At 31.9% G+C, this 24,262-nt stretch overlaps 1 protein-coding gene across 1 annotated transcript in view; it reads right to left on the bottom strand.

The window, feature by feature from the left end:
• Nucleotides 1–24,262, bottom strand: part of bchs (WD repeat and FYVE domain containing 3 bchs) — a 1,547,413-nt gene that overhangs the window by 467,824 nt on the left and 1,055,327 nt on the right. The window contains exons 31-32 of the mRNA XM_089597159.1: nt 4,065–4,355; nt 3,745–3,974 (exon numbers count right to left, since the gene is read on the bottom strand). Coding sequence (XP_089453285.1) covers nt 3,745–3,974; nt 4,065–4,355 — 521 coding nt within the window. The remainder of the gene's footprint in view (nt 1–3,744; nt 3,975–4,064; nt 4,356–24,262) is intronic.

Raw genomic sequence — 24,262 nt, 5'->3', positions numbered from 1 at the left:
CACTCACTACTTACCGTAATAACCAGTCAAGCCCTAATACTAGATTGCATTTAATGATTATTAGGAAAATATGTATTATGAATTGTATGGCATGGTCATTTGTATTTACACAGAACGTTAAAACAAAATAAAAATAAAGAAATAAAAATAAAATAAGAAAGAAGGTAAAATTTTTCTCTCTCTCTCGTAGTTGTTCTCTCTTTCCTTACTCAAGGGTAACCTAGGGACCTGGGAGCTTCCAATAAATGGGAGTGAGAACGGGAAAAAGGATAACTATTTTATGTTTTAGGGGTGAAACCACGCTGGTAGGAGGACAACCGGGGGAGATAGAGCAAATCGAAAGAAATCCGGGGATACTAGTAGAGAATCTGGGTCCAATTCAATCGGTCGCGTCGACATGGAAGATAATATGGTATGTAGACTGGAATCAAATGGCCCAACAGACAGAGGCATTTCTACAAGCAAGCCGACAAGCAAAATGGAAATGTAGGGTAACTATAAGGAAGAGGGATGAATGTGAAGAGCAGGTAGAACGGGCTACTAAAAGAGTCCCAGGAGCCTTACAAAGAATAGAAACGGCGTACAGGGCAGTAGTAGGCCAAAAAGTCGATGATAACCAGATCAAAACGGTACAGACACTCCAGGGACTAATAGCAGAGGCAGATAAGGAGAAAATACAGGAGCTAGTGAAGTCAAACCTGACGCACACGACTGACACTACAAGGTACTTAAAAGAACAAATGAGGATTTCAACGTTCGGTAATCACGAGCAGGTTCTCCAAGCTATAAAGAGATTTGAAGACGAAGCAGGAAAGGTAACAGAAGAAGGATTGAAAATATTCACGGAACTTATAGACGGATACGACAGAGTATCAGGAATAGTAGAAAGATTCGAAAAATTGACCGAAGAACTCGTAGCTAAATTTGAGACAGCGACGGATATCATATATTTAGCGAGTCGAGGCGTGTCACACCTGCCGGAAGCAGCGCTAGATGTGATAGCAGAAGCAGAAATATTAGCAGAACAATTTAGACCGGACCTTAGATTTCCGGGAGAAAGAAACACGACAGGGGAAGAAATAGCAGAAATATCAAAGATAGCAACGATAGCGCTTGATAGAAAAATTATCTATTATATCGAAATACCGCTAGTAACAAGAGAGAGTCTAGACCTTCTAAGAATATCACCGTTGCCAGTAGAACAGGAGGGGTTAAATATGACGAACGTCGTCGCTTATCTCCAACCAACATATGAGTACATTGCGGGTAGCACGAGCGAAAAAAGATTCGCACCAGTAGCGCGGGAGACAGTGGAACAATGCAAGAAGTTGAAAAAGGTAAGTGTGTGTACACGAATAGAGCCGACACAGAAAGTGGAGGAGGACCACCCTTGTGAGATACGGCTGATACTAAAAGAAACTGTGAAGAATCCGGAAGAGTGCCCGATAGTACTAGCAAAATTAAAGGGCACATATTGGACACGTCTTCACGCGAAGAATCAACATGCGTTCAGCACCACGGTAGAGGAAAGGATACACGTACAATGCGATCACACCAAGCACAAGACATTTAAAGTAATGAAGGCAGGAGTAATAGACCTAGCGAAAGATTGCACAGCCCAAACATCGGAGACGAGATTGGACCCGAGTCAGGAGGAGGGCGAGAACCAGATAATTAAGTTTAAGAGCTCAAATTTGAATCTGAAAGAAATAGCGCGGAAAATAAAAGGGGTAAGAGTAGATGAGATATTGGAACAAATAAAGATAGTAGTAGAGAGGGATGGGTTACAGGAGCTTGGTAAGCAAGAACATGGACCGGAGGATAGGTTGACGACAGGTACTAAACTGATAGACATAGTACAACGTATACATGAATTAGTACAGGCAAAAGAGGAATTTTTTAACTGGAAGGAATACGCATGGTTAGCAGCTGAAATAGCGTTGGGGGCGGCTGCAGGATCGGTCGGGATTTTAAAATGGGGGGCCCCACTTATACTAAACTTATCTAGAATGTTTGCAGGAAGAAGAACCAGAAACAACGTCGCAAGAAATGAAAATCCGGGAAATTCTATGGCACTACAGCCAATACTTATCCAAGTACGGGGTGAGCGGCAACAAGAAAATCAACCAACGGGCAGTAACAAACAGTTGCCATAAGAAAAAAAAACTTTAACTAAGTTAAAAGTAGAGCCTTAATACCTAAGCATTGACGATGTCTAAAAAAAAAAAAAAAAAAAAAAAAAAAAAAAAAAAAAATACGTATGTAATAATGATGATAATGAAATAAAAAAATGAAAAGATTTTTGTCATGTTGTGTGGAAGACGCTGCGTGAAATGTAATGAATATAATATAACAAGAAAAAAAAAAAAGGAAATAAAAAAAAAAGAAAATGAATACACAAAACAAAAGTTGTAAGTAAAATAAAACCGAAAGAAGGAAAATAATAATCATGAGGAGGAAAATGAACATGTATGAAAAAACTCTAAAAAAAAAAAAAAAAAAAAAAATATGTAAGTAAATAAGTAAATATTAAACTAGATGATAAGCAATAAATGGTAATTGAATAATCATCAATGAAAGTAAGACCCACAAGGGCATATTTATCAATTTATTATGTAAGAGGGAAGAGCGCAAACACGAACAATATATGTAATAACACAATTATAAAGTTGCGGAAAACTAATCAAAGCCTGTAAAAGAAAAATTAACGAGGATATTCATAGGAACACCTCATTAATTTCTCTTATATGATTAGTATACATTACAACACGAACAACATGATACAAACACTAATTAAACAATCATTCCCGAGGTGGTACAGAAAAGAACGTTGTCGAGGGCGAAAACGAAGCGGCCTCGGACGTGTCACGTACAGTATGTATGGAACATACTACGTGGGATGAGCTTCAGCTATTAGTATTAGGAAGGAGCACAAGTGGGGGAAGAGAGAGCATAAAAAGGCCCGCAGCGGTGGCCACAGGGCTCTTGAACGTCGGGACTAGAAGGAGGTGAGTCGCGATAAGTCACCCGGGACCGCAAAGCGCCTTCCCTCAAGGAATATAGCAATAAAGTGATTGATTGAGTTTAACTGCCGCGTTGTTATTAAGCACCCCGAACCTTTAGAATCCTACGTAACACAGTTGAATATTTTGATTTTTCTAAGATTTTGGTCAAGATTTTTTGAGGGCAATGTTCTCATATTTTTGTGCACTAAGCTACAACTTGTTGAAGTTCTTTAAATTACAAATACGACTAGTTGTAGCTTAGCATGATTAACATTAGGCCTTGAAAACATACCCACACTTAATTAGAACGTAATTATAAATAATGAAAATATCGCTACATTTTTTTTCCCCAAAATGTTGTCACCTTACTAATTTTTTGAATTATTTTTTTCATTGCTACCTTTTTCTAAATCTTTTTAAACTTATTCTTATTTTCTACCTACTAGTCTTAATATTAACAACATAGCAATGAATCAGATTTGAAAGAATTTTTTAGGCAAATATCTGTTCAGGATAACCACTGCACTGTATTAACTTATTTGTATTTTTATAACTTATGCAAGAAAAATCTAATCCTGATACTGCTTTTATCACAGTTTGACAAAAGAACTTTGACTCTTAAGATAGATTCATAGTTGTATCAGGTATTTTTTCGGTTTTTTAAACTCATCATACAAGAAGCTAATATGGCTGCATAAAACCAAACAGTTGAAAATAAATATATTAAGAAATTATTTACCGAATATCTTCATAACTAAACTTGGAACATTGTCTTCGTAATAGTACTGGTGATCCTGTCCAAGGCAAAATAGAATTATAGGCTTCACCTAAGCTTTCTATGTCACGTATTTCTCTGGACTTTATCACTGTAAAACCATCAATAATATAAAAATGCTCTTTGCCAAATAATAGCAATCCTTCTGCCGTATCTAAGCCCTGGATTCTCGCGCATTTAAACATATAACTGATCTAAAATTGATGATAATTAGAAAAAAATTTATTTAAATAATTAATTAGTCATTAGTTTTGCCAGAAATATATTTTGCTCTAAATCCTTACTCTTTCACAATCTTCCAACAATCTCAAAAGTGTCTTATTGTCAGGTAAATTTTGACTGTCATCTTCTTGTTCTATATCTTCTACATTTTCATCTATTTCACTCCCATGTCTCTCCAAAGTGCTAGATTCAATTGGTGAATCATAGTCTCTTGATGCCCTTTTCAAGTTCAACGATAATTCACTGCCAACTAACTCTTTTTCTGCTTCAAACATCCCTAACAGAGTTCCCGATTGTTTTAAATGATACATTTTACTGTCAAAGCTTGTTGCCACTTTTACTTTCAAGTGTTTCTGGAATAATGTAAAAGTTTTTTTTATTTGTAAGTAAAATTATTATTAGTATAACATCCAAACAACAAACATGTAAATAATATGATATACACTCAAGAAACTGTGATGCAGGAACTGTAAAATTTAAGAACATAAAAGACACTGCATGTATAATAAATAATTACAATGAAAATTAAATAAATATAAAACTTGTGCCCCTATTAGTTATGCGTAGTAAATAAACATTGCCTTAAATTTAATAATAGTAAATACATAAGAGCTCGTAAATAATATTTTCCTCCTATCTGAAAAAACAAGTTGTAGCCTGATTCAAACCTTCCTATGTTGAACAAATTTACTTCACAACAAATAAATCGTAAGCAATGCTACTCTTATACTTTACTTATTATCTAAGAAGCAATAAGATGAATAGTTAAATTTAACTAAGATATATTTAATACATTTGTATATAATACTAAACTATTCTGTTATCATAGATCTCGGTTGACATTTATTACGCATAAGTTGGAGTTAAATTATTTTTTCTGATTATCCTTGAAATTATAAATACTATTGCGTTTAACTTACGAGTTACATAAAAAAAAATTACTGAACTAGTCAAGAAGCAAGAACAAGAACTATAAAATGTTTGATATTATATTGAGCAACATACAGCTTTTTAAAAGATAGTTATACTTGCGTTCTCTTAATATCAGAGTGGTATGCTTATGGAACACTCATATCCATACATAAGGGTTAAGCAAAATAATTTTGAAAGACTTTTTATGAATGGGACAATCAGTCACATTACACTTGCAAAGTTAAAAACAATAACTCGTTAATTTCGCAGACTAAATAAGTACACAAAAAAATTTTAAAATAACTACCAATTGGTATGTAAAACCAGTATTATCCAATAGACTAATATGTGTACGTTCGAAGTTTTCCCCATTAATTCAAATACTTGAAAGTAACCGCTGTACAAAGTGTGGTTGATCGAGTTATATTTATAGCTGATAAATCTTATGATAGGAAGAACACTTTAAGAATTTTACGTAATAATGATTATACACAACCTTTTATAAAAAATTAATGAATGTCAATTTACGTACGAAAATAAGAGTTTTTACTCATTATAACCGGTAATTAGTAAAATTTTGCTCAAAACATAAAAAAATCCAAATGGTCAGTTACTAACGACCAAAAGTCTTATTTCCAATAAAATATCTCAATTTTCTAATTTAGACCTTCCACTTTAAATGTTAGCTGAGGTTTAGTTTAACAACTTGGTAAGGCAAGGGTTAGGTTTATTTTATCTTATTGTATAAAAGTCAAATAACCACGGAAATAAACTGCAATCTAATTAAAGTAAATAATTTTTTAATCAAGCAACATAAACAAATATTAAAATTTCATGATCAAAATTTAACATAATAATTCCTAATAAAAATGTATCATTTCCTATTTTTTTTTTCTTTTTATCTAAATATTTAGCACATACATCATCCATCTTACTTAAAAAAATTCATTAACCTATAAACATTTTAAATAATTTTATCAAAGGCTTATAAACCTCACTTTTCTGGAATCACAACAATTTTTAGTTTAATCAATTGACTGATACACTTATTATTGTAAGCAAGTAACAGTCACTTGGCAATTTAAAATAAGATAACTTACGTAATTAATTGTAACTAATTCAACTTCAGTAAATGTAGAAAGGCTGTAAATACATAAATTTAAAAATTAATTCTGAGGTAAGAGAAATTTCGCATGGATTATGAATTATTATAAATTACAAATTAAAAAAATGCTTAAGTCTAAAAAACTTTTAAATGAGAGAAAATTCTATACTCTTAGACTTAAAAATTAAAGCAACTGTTTAAAATGTCTGTAATCAATTTCAATATCCAAAATCTTGCAATAGAACTTCGTAATACTAGTGTTACTCGCGAATGTCAACTCGTTATATTCTTGTTGATTCTAGACCTCCTTGACAGTCGAAAAGAGAAGAGAGTTCCGATCGTATAGCTTATAAGATCAACAATAAAGAAGATGGTTGGAATTTTTGTCTATCTTAATCTACGTTGTTGGAGTTGATTAGCTGTGTCACTATTTGTGATACGCACAACTTCTGCTTTTTTGCAGCACGCGAAAGAGAGAGGAACAGAATATTGAAACGCGCACGTTCTCCTCTCTTTTCGTAGCACACGATATAGAGAGAGAGAGAGAGAGAGAGAGAGAGAGAAATTGAAACGCGCACGTGCTCTCGTAGAATTATACAATGGCAGCTTTTACTTGATAAGCAACGTGGCATTTTCCTTGCCCTTGGAGCGTACGTGCACTAGCGTAGCTTCAAGATGGCCGGCTAAGAGCTCCTGCTCATTTGCACAGCTCACTTTCTTTTTCTTTTGTCTATTTGGCTCGACGGACTTTGTTCAGATGGAGTTATCTGCTCGTCATGTTCGAAGCATCGATGTAATATACTGGATGATTTTGATGAGCGCTGATCACAGGATAAAAAAGAAAAATGATCTATTGACCTTTTTTTTCATATTTTCAATTACAAGATTTTTCTCCTTTATTTTTATCATAAAAAATGTCAGTGCGTTATACAAAAAAATTGCTAGAACTTTGCGCCGCTCATCTTTTGGCAAAGCTTACCAGTCATTACCTCAAAAAAATGGAGCATACCTTCAACGCTCTTCACTTGTGTACTGAATCCAAGGATGTTTTGCTCTGGCTTAACAAACTTCCTTCCAATTAGCCAGTATTTATCGCGAACCGTTGTGCTGACTTTCAAACTATTGTTCCCTCAACTAAATGGCATTACGTAAAGGGTAACCTCAATCTTGCTGACATAGTATAGCAAGAAATTTACTTGGAGCAAATCCAGTAATTAAATCAATGGTACGAAGAGTCACAACTGCTCCATCAACTAAATGCAATTAATCCAAAATATAAAGATACGATAAAGATAGCTAACGTTTCAAAAACTTCTGTCACCAAATATTCCAGTTGGAATCTTTTATCACGTTATTCTAATTAGAAGAAACTTGCTCGAGTAACGACTTATGGTCTTCAATTTGTGGTAAAGCTATATTCTGCCCTTAAAAAAAAACTAGTTTAAAAAGAGAAGATCAAGTTGAGAAGGTTCCCGTTTCTGGAGTTAGCAACTTATGAACAAGCTCATAACTCATTTCTTAATCCCAAGGGAATCTACCAAGTAGAACTTTACTGGGTCTCTCTACATTAAAAACACTTTTTTAATGTTAAACTCAAGATCTTGAAATCGAACGTCAATCTCCCCATTGATCAATAAAAATCATTACCTTCAGGAAGTAAGCTTGCGACATAAAATAAAAAGTAGTGAAGAGTTGTTTCCAGTGCCTCATTTATTTTTAAAATAACGACAGTTATTTCCACCTTTTTCCCCTGCAATAATTTCTGCTTTCACGTTATACTACAATAATTTGGTAATTCTTATTCGTGTACAATTACATAAGCCGTCCAATATACTCAAATTTCTAAGTAGCATTATTATTGTGTCGATTTTTGAATGAAGTACATGAGGCATCAAACCTTTATATATATTATTCAATGTTTTTGTTGGAACATTTATAAAAATTGATGGATCTGTGCTGTGTGCGTGTGTATCGAGGGCTGCGAAAGTGAGTGATAAATAATAGTGAAACGAACTTACGTAAGAACCTTTGAACGATACACTACGAAGAGTGATAAGAGCTGGTAGCAAATAAGCACGTTAGTCAACAGTAACGTAATGAAGTTGTTTAATAAAGTAGTGATCAGATATATATATATATATACTAGCAGCCCCCCGTCTCGGCTTCGCCCGAGACTCACTAAATAAAACACCGTAGTGTGTTGATATGTAATGTGAAACATTTTAAGTAAGAAATTTTACACATATTCCTGATACATCTCAGAACAAAAATCTTCTTATTAAAAACGTATTTTTTCGGAATCCATATAGTTTATTTGGTCAAATAATAAGGTGTAAAAATTCAAAAAAATAATTATGCTGAAAAGTACCGAGCGTTCCTTATGCCATAAAATAATCGGTGACCATAAGAAGCCGTTGATTTATAGTTTCTCCCATGTAATTAACGAAAACGGCTATTTTTTAAAGCTGTTAAGATTTTAAACCCCCAAAAAATTTATTTAAAAAAAAAATTTTTTTTCTTATATCTCACAACTTTATTACCAGAGCAACAAAGTCCTGGACCATAAGCCCTACATTTTTATTGCCACAAAAAACACAAATACATTTTCTACTCATTAAAAAATCTGAAGTAGGATCTTTAAAGATTTTAGAGATTGCTGTGAGGGTACAATGAAAAGCTGATCTCTCACGTAATGGACTCTTTAGTTGTCGATTTTAACGCTGCTCTTTCAATCTCGATAAATTTTTTGCGTCAGTTTCTTGACGCCTAAATAAAATTGTATTTATTAGATACACTTTCTTCCAATTCACCCTCTTGCAACTTTTGGCATGCTTAAAATTTTTGTGACCCCTAAAAGCTGTTTTCTGTCAACTTTGTTAAGTTCAAATATAATTGTTGGCAAGGTAGTTCGACGTCCAATGGCCCAAAAAAAGACCGGTGAGCTTTTTTAATTAACTCTTTCTTGACTGCAGTTAACAGCAATTGTGACTGCCTGGATACCTCAGGGTTATTTTCTCTGGCTTGCTGTTGAAGACCCAGACTGATTGGGGGAAAAATTACAAAGTCCGAAGCTTTGGGGCTAGTTGTAGTGCTCTTTCCCAGCATCTCCCGGTATAACGTCGAAGACGTTGGTGTCTAAAGCACCTTTTTTATTTGCAGATTCAGTTCTTTTGGTGATCTTAGATGGGGAGATTGGTTAGTGATACTTGTCCAGTGGAGGCTGTCCCGTTGGCTCAAGTTTTTTTTCCTTCATAGCTGTTGTAGGTTTGCCCAACGCAGACCTTGAAGAGGATCAGTGATTCCTGGTTGAATGCTTAGAGTCGAGAGGGTAATAATGAAGGGTCGTCGGTCACCGGATTTTCCAGCCTTGCGAAGAACAACTCCGCAGGTGACGTCTGCTAGTGAATGGCTGACTTGGTTTAATAGTGCCCGTCTTTAGTTAATATAGTCTTTTAGTCGACGAATCGCTTCCGGAAATGGTAATAAAAATGTATTTGTTGGCAAGGTAGTTTACACTTAGGTGGATCCTAAAAAGAACCGATAAAATTGATGGTTAAGTAGGGAACGTACATACTTATAATGGCCCTAAAAAGCGCCAGTGTTGAAACTTCCAGGCTATTTTTTATTATTATTTCTGATGATGAAGAGCTGGCTACGAATTGCTTGATTCTTACCCTGGGAGTCTCGATGTACGGAGACTGTGATGGAGGGAGGTACACCTGACCAAAGAATATCTCGTCTCGGGTCATTCCCCGGATAACCAACCGCTCATCGTTAGACGGGAACATGTGGGTAAGCGCGTTGGGGACCCGACGACCAAGAAGGTAGCCGTTGTGGCTGCCTGTGCCCCTCAGAGCTGTTTTCCCATGCTTACATTTGTAGCCACAAATTCTCTAACTGCATCAGGTGGGACGGTGGGACTGCCACACAACTCTGAAGAGTTAATGCAGATTGTGCTCTGGCTAGATATGTCTCCTGGTAAGTATTGTGGCAGAGACAGCATCGGTTGGAATTAATTTTTTTTTTCGATCGCACTCAAGATTCAGGGTAAATAGACACCTAGGTCCCTTCCCCCTTAAAGAAGAGTGTCGTCCGTAACCGGGATACCCAGCTGCAAAACTATCATCAGCATTCTCTATACAGCTCGTTGAACTGCCGAAGCTCGACTACATCACTATCGAGACGCTCCGGCCTATTATAACCACACTTATTTAATCATGTTGCGGGTAGCTTCGATTTTATGTCGACGCTACCTAGCGGATTTTACTGAACTAAAGTGAAAAGCTGGCGTATTTTTGGAAAACTTTGAGCTCATTTATTGCTATTGTTTATAAATTTTTTAAGATAAAAACTATACTAAAACCATCTAGGAAGTATCATGAATCAGTGTGCAAAATTTCAGCAAAATCGGTTCAGTAGTTTTCGCGTTTAGCGATTACAACGGTTTTAGCGAATTTGCTTTATATATTGGTAATATATATATAAATATAAATATATATATATATATATATATATATATATATATATATATAAAAGTTACGGGCCATATTTATCGACTACGTGTTCAAAAGGATACAATAGTGGTGACGAGGTTTTTTTTTTCTGTATCACGAAGTTAGTGAAAAAGGAGGAAGAACAGTAGTTATCATCAAAATAAGAAAAGTCAAGTGATTCAAAGGAAGAGTTGGCCAAGAAAAGTACAAGTACAATGGCTGCTGTTAAGGCAAATCTAGTGATAAATTTATTCTTACCTGGAAAATCGCATTGGAATCGCAGGCTGAAGAGATTTGAAGGGATTTTGAACATCATAAAAGTTGCAGAAGAAAAGCTTAAAGATGCATATTTATTGCATTACGTTGGTAAAAAAGCTTACGACATGCTGCGTGATACGTGCGGCATTACTGCAGTGGTTGCGAAGAAATACACCGACTTAACAGAGAAGTTGCAAGAAATATACGTGCTGGTTACCTTGGAGACCGCCAAAAATTTTAAGTGCAACTGTTAGAAACCATAACCCGGAAAGTCGGTACAGGATTTTGCGACACAATTGAACAAACTAAGTGATACTTGTAGGTTTATTAATTTCTTATTGAAAACTTTACGTTATCAATTTGTCTACAGTTAAAGTAATTAAATAATACAAAGCAGATTGCTTGAAATAAAGGATCTCACTTTTAATAAGGCTTTACAAACTGCTATTTCCTTGAAGACGTGTGAGACAGAAACTTCTCAGTTACATGTCCGTACGTAAACTACGTACACGGGTACAAAAAAATGACAAGTTTGGCAAAAAAAACTATAAAAGGCATCAAGCTAGTATACAGTCAAGCAGTAAGAAAATACTGTTTTCCTTACACCTCCGCCGAAAGTTCGTTCCATCTGACCCGATTTTGAGCTAGAAAAAGCCTCATATCAGTCCTGCCATATATGCGCAGAGCAAAGTGCGCAGATATATATAGTTATATATTCAGCACCGAGAAGCAGCAGTAGTTATACAATACATATATATGTATATACGGCTAACGGAGTTATAACCTTTATAGTTTATACAACACAGAAAATCATTGGATATTTATTTACATAAATTATTGGATCTATATATATATATATTTTTTGCACAATTTACATGTATATATAAATTTAATAATTTCACATGAACAGAGTACACAACACAAAATTAAAACTACCAAATTAATGTTTTTTGATCAGTTACTTTCACTTTAATGATTTATTTAGTATATAAATGTAGTATATACATGTCATATTACAAAAATAAACTATAAAATCTTTTATTTAATCGAATTATGCTTATCACAATTATAATAGTTATTGATAATAACCTGATTTATTTTGCACTTACGGATATAAACATTAGGATTTATAAAATGATCTTTATAGGATTTATGATTCGAATTTAAACGGATTTCTCTTCCTCACGTTTTGCCAGCACAACCAACCTGCACAAATCCTCGGCCCAATCTGATTCTATATAGTATACTACAGTCTCGGCGAGCGTATATATATAGATATACCTATACACATGTACACTCATCTACGTGCATTTAAGTGGTATTGTTCGAGCGACCGATCGATCAATAATAATGCATAATGCACTAAATCTTTGACTGGATCTTTAAACCATCATTTTTAACAAAACTAAAACCGTGGTGACGAACTTTCGGTGGAGGTGTAAGGAAAAAAAGTATACGTACCACGGCCAAAAAGTGGGGCTACATCTGACCGCGCATTACCGGCCTCGCCTTCGGCTCGGCCGATAATATAGCGCGGTCAGTAATAGCCCCACTTTCTGGCCTAGGTACGTAATATACTATATCGCTATGATAATACAAACTACGAGGTGAACAGTTGTAGTCTGCCTAAAAATATTATTAGCAATCCTTGTGGTATGCTTGGACATCACAAGATGGTTTACATGAAGAAAAGGCAAACATGTTACAAAAGGATATGGCAACTAACAAAGGCAGTGTTGAAGTGCAACGTTAAGACATTTTGAATATTGTTTCGTTGAAAAAAACACAAGATTGTGATAAATTTATTAAGGAACTCATCGTCAACAACAAGAAGGTGAACTTTAAAGTCGATATGGGGGCAGCTATTTCAATCATATGGATCTACCAAGCCAAGAAGCTTTTCAGAAGAATAAGTCTACGGCGGTTGTCTTTGCAGTTGTTAACTTATTGTAAGACAAATATTTGCCTATTTAGTTTTATGAATTTTATTGTTTTGTACAAGAGTGTAAGGTTTTATTTTAATATATATGCAACCGACATAAATTATTGTTCTCCTTTATCTGGCCGTTAATTAACTAGACATTTTATCAAAGCAAAGGTTCGCACTGTTTGTATATTTCGGTTTGAGCAGTTAATATTTTTAAGTACGAGAAGTTCGATGAGGAAGTATTAGTACGACCCTTAACAAAAAAAAAACCATAACGTTATTTAACAAGATCCTGATTAGAAAACGTCTACGGCCCGCCGGAAAGCTTTCTTAACTAAAAGAGCTATGTGTGCAACATCATGATGTGGATTAGTGATTTAATACACTACATTAGCTTGGTGTCAGTTTTTGTATATGGTTACAAAGTTTAACGTAACTTTCCTGTTTATACACTCATTTTGTTAAATTAGTGAATACATTAAATATTGTATTAGTAAGTATTAAAAAGAAAAATTTCCTCTTTCCAATATTTATCACATTTGCAGGCACACTTAAACACTAGCCCACAAATTTATAAATCATCTTAAAAGTTGAGCATAGATATAGATCTTTAAACAAATAAAATCACTAAACCTTAAAATCTGAATGAGAGTTTGGATAAATACATACTATAACGATTATAAATTGATTAAACACAAGAATTGATTGCAAAACTGTTAAATTGTGAATTTTCCAGAACAGGTATTTAACAAAATGTAGTTAAAAAAAAAATAAAATAATCTTGACCTGTCCTTCTTGAGTAAGTGAGATACATGCGTCTTAATAGGTAAAATTATTGTTAAACTGAAAAATGGCTATTTTAGTAATTTTTTTAAGTTAGGAATGCAAACTTATGATAACACCATACAATATTGGGACGAGAACTTACGAAACAACAGGAAATCTTACACGGTAACATTTATCTCTGAAATCAACATTATTTGTAGGTTGGTGGTAGATACAAGAAAAATTTAATTAAATTATAACATACAGTTTAGAAATTGTACATGGCCAAAACATTATAATAAATTGAAAAAAATGTGTTTTTTTAAATAATAAAATAACTTATTGTGGACTTCTTCTTGATAATAACGGTTGACATAAGGATTCTTAAAAGGTGGAGGCAGCCGTTTCAAGTGAGATCTTTGTATAGTTTTATATTAATCATATCAGGGCTTAAGTGTTACCGAGAAATTTTTGTAGTTAAGAAATGTCAACAGGCTGTTGATGCCGTTTAGAGTATGACACAAACTAAATGTTAAGCTTTCTTCGACACAAAATTGACGCTAGTATTAGCAACAGATGCTAGCCCAGTTGGAGTAGGTACTGTGTTGTTATACTTATAAGAAAGTGGTTCAGAAAAATATGTTTATTTTGTTTTGCAAAGGTTAAATAAAGTAAAGCAGAAATACAGTGACATAGATTGGAAAGCATATGCCATAATTTTTTCTGTAATGCTAGCCCAGTCGGAGTAGGTGCTGTGTTGTTATACTTACAAGAAAGTGGTTCAGAAAAATATATTTATTTTGTTTTGCAAAGGTTAAATAAAGTAAAGCAGAAAAACAATTACATGGATTGGAAAGCATATGCCATAATTTTTTGTGTATAAAAATTAAATCAATATTTTTAAGGTCATAAATTAACATTCTTATTTAATGATAGATCTCTATTTAAATTTTTAATCGTGATAAGTCGTTGCCTATCTGTAATGCCATGTGCATGAAGCATTATTTCTTATTTTTAAGCGATTTTAACTATGCTACTAAATACCAACGTTTTAAATGATATTGTTATGCTAATTGTCTTTTTAGACTGCCATTAAATTAAGGTGATATTTCGTTATATCAAGACTTTAGATTCATCTAATATTGATATTTTTAACTTGAGTGACTTAGTATATAGCGATGCAGAAATAAAATTTATTATTCAGAGTCTGTTAACTGGTATGATTCTGAATAAGAATGATAAATAAAATATATATCTAAGAGAGTTTTCTATTAACAGTGATATTTTAGATTTTAAAGCGTTCACATTGAATTACATAGTCTTAGAGAAATTACACAAGCGTTTTATGAATTAATTGCATGTGGAACATTTCGGAACTGTTAAGATAAAATAGCGATTTAATTAAAATAGATAATGTTACAGAAAATACTGTAAGCTCCTGTGGAAAATGTTTGACTGTAAAAAACAATCTTCTAACATCTAAACTATCACTGTTAATAGAAAACTCTCTTAGATATATACTTTATTTATCTTTCTTATTCAGAATCATACCAGTTAACAGACTATGAATGATAAATATCATTTCTGCATCGCTGTATACTAAGTCACTCAAGTTAAAAATATCAATATTAGATGAATCTAAAGTCTTGATATAACGAAATATCACCTAAATTTAATGGCAGTCTAAAAAGACAATTAGCATAACAATATCATTTAAAACGTTGGTATTTAGTAGCATAGTTAAAATCCCTTAAAAATAAGAAATAATGCTTCATGCACATGGCATTATAGATAGGCAACGACTTATCTCGATTAAAAATTTAAATAGAGATCTATTTATACACAAAAAATTATGGCATATGCTTTCCAATCCATGTAATTGTATTTCTGCTTTACTTTATTTAACCTTTGCAAAACAAAATAAATATATTTTTCTGAACCACTTTCTTGTAAGTATAACAACACAGCACCTACTCCGACTGGGCTAGCATTACAGAAAAAATTATGGCATATGCTTTCCAATCTATGTCACTGTATTTCTGCTTTACTTTATTTAACCTTTGCAAAACAAAATAAACATATTTTTCTGAACCACTTTCTTATAAGTATAACAACACAGTACCTACTCCAACTGGGCTAGCATCTGTTGCTAATACTAGCGTCAATTTTGTGTCGAAGAAAGCTTAACATTTAGTTTGTGTCATACTCTAAACGGCATCAACAGCCTGTTGACATTTCTTAACTACAAAAATTTCTCGGTAACACTTAAGCCCTGATATAATTAATATAAAACTATACAAAGATCTCACTTGAAACGGCTGCCTCCACCTTTTAAGAATCCTTATGTCAACCGTTATTATCAAGAAGAAGTCCACAATAAGTTATTTTATTATTTAAAAAAACACATTTTTTTTAATTTATTATAATGTTTTGGCCATGTACAATTTTTAAACTGTATGTTATAATTTAATTCAATTTTTCTTGTATCTACCACCAACCTACAAATAATGTTGATTTCAGAGATAAATGTTACCGTGTAAGATTTTCTGTTGTTTCGTAAGTTCTCGTCCCAATATTGTATGGTGTTATCATAAGTTTGCATTCCTAACTTAAAAAAATTACTAAAATAGCCATTTTTCAGTTTGACAATAATTTTACTTATTAAGACGCATGTATCTCACTTACTCAAGAAGGACAGGTCAAGATTATTTTATTTTTTTTTTAACTACATTTTGTTAAATACCTGTTCTGGAAAATTCACAATTTAACAGTTTTGCAATCAATTCTTGTGTTTAATCAATTTATAATCGTTATAGTATGTATTTATCCAAACTCTCATTCAGATTTTAAGGTTTAGTGATTTTATTTGTTTAAAGATCTATATCTATGCTCAACTTTTAAGATGATTTATAAATTTGTGGGCTAGTGTTTAAGTGTGCCTGCAAATGTGATAAATATTGGAAAGAGGAAATTTTTCTTTTTAATACTTACTAATACAATATTTAATGTATTCACTAATTTAACAAAATAAGTGTATAAACAAGAAAGTTACGTTAAACTTTGTAACCATATACAAAAACTGACACCACGCTAGTAGTAACGTATTGAATCACAAATTCATAAGGTAAAAGTACGTATTATGGATACAAATTTCGATTGTTACGTTTCATCGACCAATATTAAATAAAAAATTAGTCATATGTCCATAATTTTTGGTTTTAATAGAAGCGCTATGCTCTTCTGAACAAATTGACATTTTTGAAATGAAATTTAGATGTAAAAAAATAATTTTATAAGCAAATATTGACACGATCAAAATGTCCATAACTATGGAATAGCTAAAAAGTTGTGTCCATATTTATGAGACACAAGTACCAATTATGAAATTTACATGTTAATTAAATGGGCTCGTGCGTTTCATAAATAGGAACATCACATATTGCAGGTTATGTTTCAAACTGTCCGTATTATGAAAACCGGATTCGTAATAATATATTTTTCAATATAATAATGTTTGAAATTGTTTACTATTTTTGTTAATTTGATACGGTAGTATTATAGAGATTCTTCAGTATATTTTATTTTTATTATTAGAATTTTCATGATTATTTAATCTTGAGTTTTCATAATATGGGCACGTTTCATATTACGTACTTTTACCTTATCATTATGTTGCACCCATAGCTCTTTTAGTTAAGAAAGCTTTCCACTATATAAGAATGTAGGCAAGTATGAACAAGATTTATTGTTATTCAATATTAATTAATTTGGTAAAGTTAAAGCTTGCTAATTGAACAAGGTATACGTTTCTCATGAAAATAGCTATTTATTGCATGTATGTCGAATTTAAAAACGTATGTCCATTGGAACTTACAGCCTTATCATAGTACCATGTAAAAATAGAGACAACTTTTGCGTAGTATGTGTAAAACCAAATATTTTGCTACTAGGGTTATGTCAGTTTTTGTATATGGTTGAAAAGTTTATTATAATTTTTTTTTATGTACTTGTTTTATTAAACTACTAAATACATTTATTATTGTATTTGTAAGTATTGAAAAGAAAACGTTCTCTTTTTTATATTTATCACATTTGCAGTTATACTGAAACACAAGCCCACAAAGCTTTGAATTCTCTTAAGGTGGCTCATCACATTTTTGAAAGTCGAGCCATTGCACCAAAATTGAAATTTATGTTAAAATATGACTAAACGGATGTACAGTTAAAATTTTAGGGCATGTCGCCGGTCAAAATCGAAAAATAATCATATTGAAAGTTTGAAATTTTAGCATTGGTCTTATGGAGCAGTCTGATTTTTTCACCGAAAGTGTTAGATTTCGTAGGCTAAAAGTCGGGCCACAGTCTCCAGAAACTGAGAGCAAGTAGTTTAAATAATCCTCTTTCTAACAAAATCGCAAAAGTCCAAGATTATCAGTAAAAACAAAAAGATATAAAGTCTTGAAAGTTCTAACCGCAGGATAACCTCAATTTTGATTCTTGGCGCTAGCCCGGGAGATTCAAATGTCATATATAAGAATGTGGGCAAAAAAATTGTAAAAATATTGTTTACATCTAAAACTGGAATGTCATGCTCGGTTTTGAACGCATATTATTGCAAAAACTTTGTGTAAAAATATTAAATAACAATAATTTAAATGAATAGGTTGAATAAAAAATAGTTGAATATAAAACTTTTATATTAATTGTTCATTTGATGACAACATAGCAATAACGCTAAAAATAATATAAATTCCAATCAAATAAAATATCCTTTACTTTTCATTACAAACAAATATTTGGCTTATTTTGTCTAATACTTTTGTGTTAGTAGTCACCCGGGGCTTTTCTCCAACATTTTCGCTTAGAAAAAGCCTTAGTCCTTTTTCTTCACTTTTCGTAAATACTTCATTTAAAATAGATTTATTTACGTGCGCCTTAGCCATTTTCAGCATCATCCCATTCGAAATATTATTTTTGTACTCTAGTAAAGACGCTTTATTCAAAGAAACAGTTGCTTCTTCGTTTTTCTGTTTCAAAATATAAGAAATACTTTGAGACTTTTCCCTTATAATATCATCACTTATTCCTAATTTAACTAACAAATTTCTGAGAACTCGCACATCTTCCACAGCGTTATGAAGTGATTCTGTGTTTTCTGTTTGTAAAAAATCACTAACTAATGCTTCCATTGAAAATTAGCATTTATTTTTTACAAGCATTAATTTAATATTTACTGGTAAAAAATACACACAAAACAAGTATAAGGAAGTTGACAGGTGCTGGAGCTGAGGCACACGCGCGAGTTCGTCTGCTTGGATAGGGACGTACGCAGCTTTTTCGATACCCTATCAATAGTAACTTTTTTCAATTACGGAATTTTTTCGCATTTTTTTGCTCATAAATCATGAATAAGACATGGCACAAACCACTAACTGTCTTTTTATTGGTTTATATTCAGTAAATTTATAATTTATAGAAAAGCCCCCCCGGTGCCCCTGCTTGATACGGCACCATCGTGATGAGCCACTTTAAAGATTAAGCATAGATGTAGGTCTTTGAACAAATAATATCGTTAAACTTTCAAATCTGAATAAGCGATCAGATTAACGTATAATATGATAATTATGAATTGATAAAACTCAAAAATTGATTGCAAAATTGTGAAATCGTGTATTTTTCAGGATAGGTACCTAACAAAATGTAGTAAAAAAAAAAAAAAAAAAAAATCTTGACCTGTCCTTCTTGAGAAAGTGAGATACATGCATCTTAATTGGTTAAATTTTTGTTAAACTGAAAAATGGCTATTTTTGTTGGTTTTTTTGAGGTTAGGAAACAAAACAATACAATTTCAAGATAAGAACTTACTAAACTCCAGAAAATCTGTGTTATTATTAATTCAAACTATAAAGCTGGTACATACAAAGTCACAATTTTACACTAATCTTTTATGTCTTTGAAAGTGTTTTACTATTTTAATTTTTAGTAAACTAAGACAACACTATTAAAGTATTGACGAATTTGTATCTGCATAAATAGTGAGATCGAAAAAGGCTAAAATTCATAGCTTCTTTAACGCCTTTTTTCGTAGTATCACTTGAATTTTTTGTGTAGTTCACTTCATAACAAGCCTTTAAAAAGATTCCAAAATTAGTCTCAAAATAAATCTTACATTTTGGTTTGTATTGAAGTCCCTGATGCCCTTAGTGTTCAAATACAGGTGTTTGTTGATAATGAAAACAGTATCTTTACAGTCAATGTGGATGTGTAATCTTTTACAGACAAGTTGACGAAATTCTCAAAGTACTCTATCAACTTATAGTAGTCACCTAAGAAGAAATAATGGATTTTTGAAGCTGTCAATATGTTTTTTCAAAATCATCTATAATCTCACAAATCACCGTATGAGCCACTTTTGGGCATCAGCATGTGCATACTTATCTAGACCCTTGTACAATACCTAATTGGATGCAGCAATTTTTTACTAGCATTATCTTTTTTAAAGCAGTATTGATGCATGTTTAAAGAAGGACAATATTGCTTTTTGACCAATAAAGCTAAGTTATTAGTTACTGCATTGTTTTCAGATCGATGCAAGGGTCCAGATGAGTATACATATGCAGATTCCATGAAGTACTACTAGACAGAGACAATCACAATTTCAAAGAATCAGAGTTGCTCAGCAAGTCTGTCGAATGTTACAGTATTAAAAATATAGCAAACATAAACATGTTGATAGATTTGATACCTGAAGAGAGCTTAGGAGAGATTAGAAAACGCTGATACATATTCAGCACGTAAAAAATATTCTTTTTTGACCTCTTACCGTAATGCACTATTACTACGCAAATAATTTGAAAAAAATTTCTTACAATTCAATTATATCCTTATTATTATATTCTGTTTAGTATTAGACACATATAAAGATAAAATTCTGTACAGTTTTTTAAATATTTTACTAACTGAGACGGACAAATATTTTTAAACTTGTTTTCAAAACACAAATCTTAGACAGGAGCAGGTTGCCAGACATGATTATAATTCATTAAATATCCAAAGATATGATTAATCACACATGAGTTAAAGCATTTTTAATAAGATAAAGACCATTTTGATAATGTTTACTTTGTCCATATGGATTTCCAATTAATCTGTTAACAAAAAAAAATATGCAAAAACAATATTAACACTATTTACAGAATTTCTTTTAGTACATTTATGAAGCTTCAAAAAGAAATCAGCAAGCTTTTTTATGTTTTAAATAATGCTTTTTGTGTTTCACATATTTACGACAAAAAAACGGGACAGACAGTTAAGGCAAGAGGCTCTTTGTATAATCATTACAAATTTATTCGGAAAAAGTTGCACAATGTTGGAATTCTGTCCACAAGTAGACAAGAAGAAGTTTACCAATTTAAGAGTGAGAAAAATTCCACAGGTTGGCCGTATTATAAAACGTTGTACGATAATACAACTCTTAACGTCAAGTCATAAAATTGTTGGAAATGAACACAGTAAATCATAATTTGTATGTGCTTCTGCTACAAAATGTTCAAGTATTTAAACACAAAGCTTTGTTACCCTAATATCTGTATGTTTATAGAGAAATTGATAGTAACTCTATCAGATAAAGATCAGTATGAAAAACAATCGTTTAGCGACATTATAATAATTTGGGAAACAACTAATAATAAAAGAAAAATGTTTCTTATCAAAAAAAAAAAATTATCCTGCATCATGGGAACGTTACTTTAAAACATTACATTGTCTTTTACAGCCACTGGAAATATCCTTGGTGAGTAAAACAAAAATTAATTATAAAGTTTAAAATAACAAAAAAAAAATAACATTATCATAAATATTAGATTTTTAACGTAGAGTGCCAAGTGTAACTGACTCTTTTGCTCTTGGGCCACACTTACCGCCTTTGTAATCACTCTGTAACCACGAGAAGGAAAGTCAATTTTCGCCATCTGGGCTCAAAATACTTTTTTTTTTTTTTTTTTTTTTTTTTTTTAATTTTTTTCCTATTATGTAATATACAAAATATTTTTTAGAAAATACGAAGTTTTGACTCAGGTAGCATTGTTTTCACGAGAGACACAATAATTATGTACGATGAAATTTGGTCATTTATGCACTTTGATCTAAACAAAAATTAAAATACTACAATTTTGAACTGCTGATTGAGCACTTTTAAAGGAAAATGAGACTGGCAAATGATCAAAATATTTTAGAAGATTATTACTGCATTGTGAGCCCATTTTTTAACAATCAGATGTATACTGCTTTACATAAACTTAAAATAAAAATATATTCACACATACATAACTTTCTGTCTAATAGCTACAACCTTACAAACAACAAGAAATAACTTGAGTACTAACGCTCAGTGATAGTTAGTAAGTAGTGTAATGTCCCAAAAATTACATGATTTAACTTGCTTTCGAGAAATCTTTCGTTTTTCAGGAAATTTACAAACTGCTCAGAATCATCAGTACTAGAAACATAAATATTTAACGCTACTTACTCCAAAATGTAAAGTATACTGCAAAGCATTTCATCTATAATGATATTTATCGACGATGATCCAGCTTTCTCGCAAAAAAACCCTTTCAGATCTTTACCGATTATTCAAATAACAATAATTTAAATAATGATAAATTTTCATATAAGTGATGCAATTACAGTTGAATTAAAAAGATTTCAGCTGCTAAGAGCTAAAATATACGTAGATTTTTAAAAAGATTGCTGCTGGTTAAATAAACAATGAGGATGGCATAAAGTAAGTCGCTAAAAATATACATACTGTCACGTTTTACTGAGCCAGACTTTAACAAAAAATTCCTGAGATTTTTAATGGAATTGTCTCGTATAGAAGTAAAATATCTCAATTAACCAACGTTTGCTCTAGTTTTATTCAAGGACGATTATGGACGTAGAAAAATACAAAAAAATACAAAAAATGTTTGGTGCTACTATTACTAGTATTTTTTCACGATTAGGAAACAGAAAACCTCCTGGCAGACATGTCAGAAAGAGCAAATTTGGTTCATTATACACTAAAATTTGATTACTGTCCCCAATTATATCATGAAAACTATCGAGTATGATTTTTACAAGCAACAAGTAAAAAAAATACAAGTTCAGTATCCGCTAGTACTGTTGATTGGTAATAATCAAGATCAAAATGCGACTTAAAGTTTTACCGATTTTTTTTACTTCTTACTTGTACTGCCAAGTATGTCAATTATTATCTTATGATGCTTCTTATTTTCTAACTGAAGATCCGAAATACTTAAGAACTACTGTGAATTATGATGAGAATATACGTAAAATAGAAACTCCAGAAAGTGGAATCAATGAAAAATGTGTCTTTCATCGAGTTTCAAATTTTCAATAGTAGAAAATCATAGTTTAGATGTAATGCATGATGCTCCTGAAGAAATTTGCATGTATGATTTACGCTTCTTACTCAGTTATTATATTTACAAAAAAAGCACTTTGCTTTGGATCACATAAATAATCATATTAAAATTTCAACTACGGAAAAGATAGTGCAAACAAACCACTTATGACATCTGCAGCCAGACCAGCTAAAAAATTGAATCTCAAGATGTCAGCATCGGAGATGCTTTGCTTTGTATGATATTTCTGTTTTATCACTAGTAATTATTTACCAACTCTAACGAAAATACAAACTGTATACATTATTGGGGCAAATGTTAGATGTAATTTATGCACTGAGATTTACCAACATTGACATAGGTGATTTGAGAAAAACAATTAGACAACATTATGAGGTATACAAAATACAATATGGCCTCTCAAAATAAAAGTACCTCTTCCTGACTCATTGTCTAACAATGTTATCGAACAATAATCCACCTGTACTTTTTTCTACCATGCGTTTTGAGTGAGAGCACCGACACAGCAAAAACGCTACTTAAAAAGTTGGAACAAAAAAAACTTAATGGCTTCATTAGTTAGAAATTTATTGTTATTAACATAGAAAAAAAACATTTTTTTAAATTTCAATGATTTAACACATTTAGGCCCCATTTTAATGCAAAAAAGTAGCAAAATTTATTACGGACATGCAAAAATAAATAGTTTTTTTTGTATAGAACACAGACATTTATAGTAATATCCATAGCAAAAAGCAAAGTTGACAAAACACAACTAGAGTTTAAATGAAATATCTGTGTTGAAAACAATTATCTTAATTTTTTTTATCATAATCTTTGAAACAAGAAATAAGTATTTACAGTTTACGTATACGACTATATACTACTATATAAATTATACTACACATATATGATAAAACCTGGTATAATGAAACCCTATTAGTTTATTGTTAAAAAAAATGTTAGTATTTTGTAAAAAGGAGTTAGTATCACTGTCAAATTCATTATTTGACTGTAGAAGTATACAAAAAATTGAAAATGAAAGCATTACAGAAAATACATATTAATATGATGAATCTTAAATTTGCAAATATTTGTATGCATTAGTATTGTTATCGTCTTTTAAGCCTAAAGATTCATTATACCTTTTATTTACTAATAAATAAGATTGCTTAAATTTCGTAAGGCTTAATAAAAATAGAAACTTTTAATAATTTTATGAGAGTTTTGTGATTTATGAAACATTTAAATTTGTACAAGTGTCTTTATCGTGTATTAGTTCACATAAACATTGAACATACGGAAATTTAAGATTATTTCGTTGTGCTCAAAATTTTTAGACACATCGATATTTGTACATCTCTGACTGATATTTTTCCCCATAATAATTTCCAAC

This window comes from Copidosoma floridanum, unplaced genomic scaffold (genome assembly GCF_036245765.1).
Source record: "Copidosoma floridanum isolate Cflo_tuat_1 unplaced genomic scaffold, Cflo_Japanese_pri ptg000030l, whole genome shotgun sequence".
In the NCBI taxonomy this organism is placed as follows: domain Eukaryota; kingdom Metazoa; phylum Arthropoda; class Insecta; order Hymenoptera; family Encyrtidae; genus Copidosoma; species Copidosoma floridanum.
The sequence above is the reverse complement of the archived record's forward strand: the minus strand, read 5'-3'. Positions and strand labels throughout refer to the sequence as shown.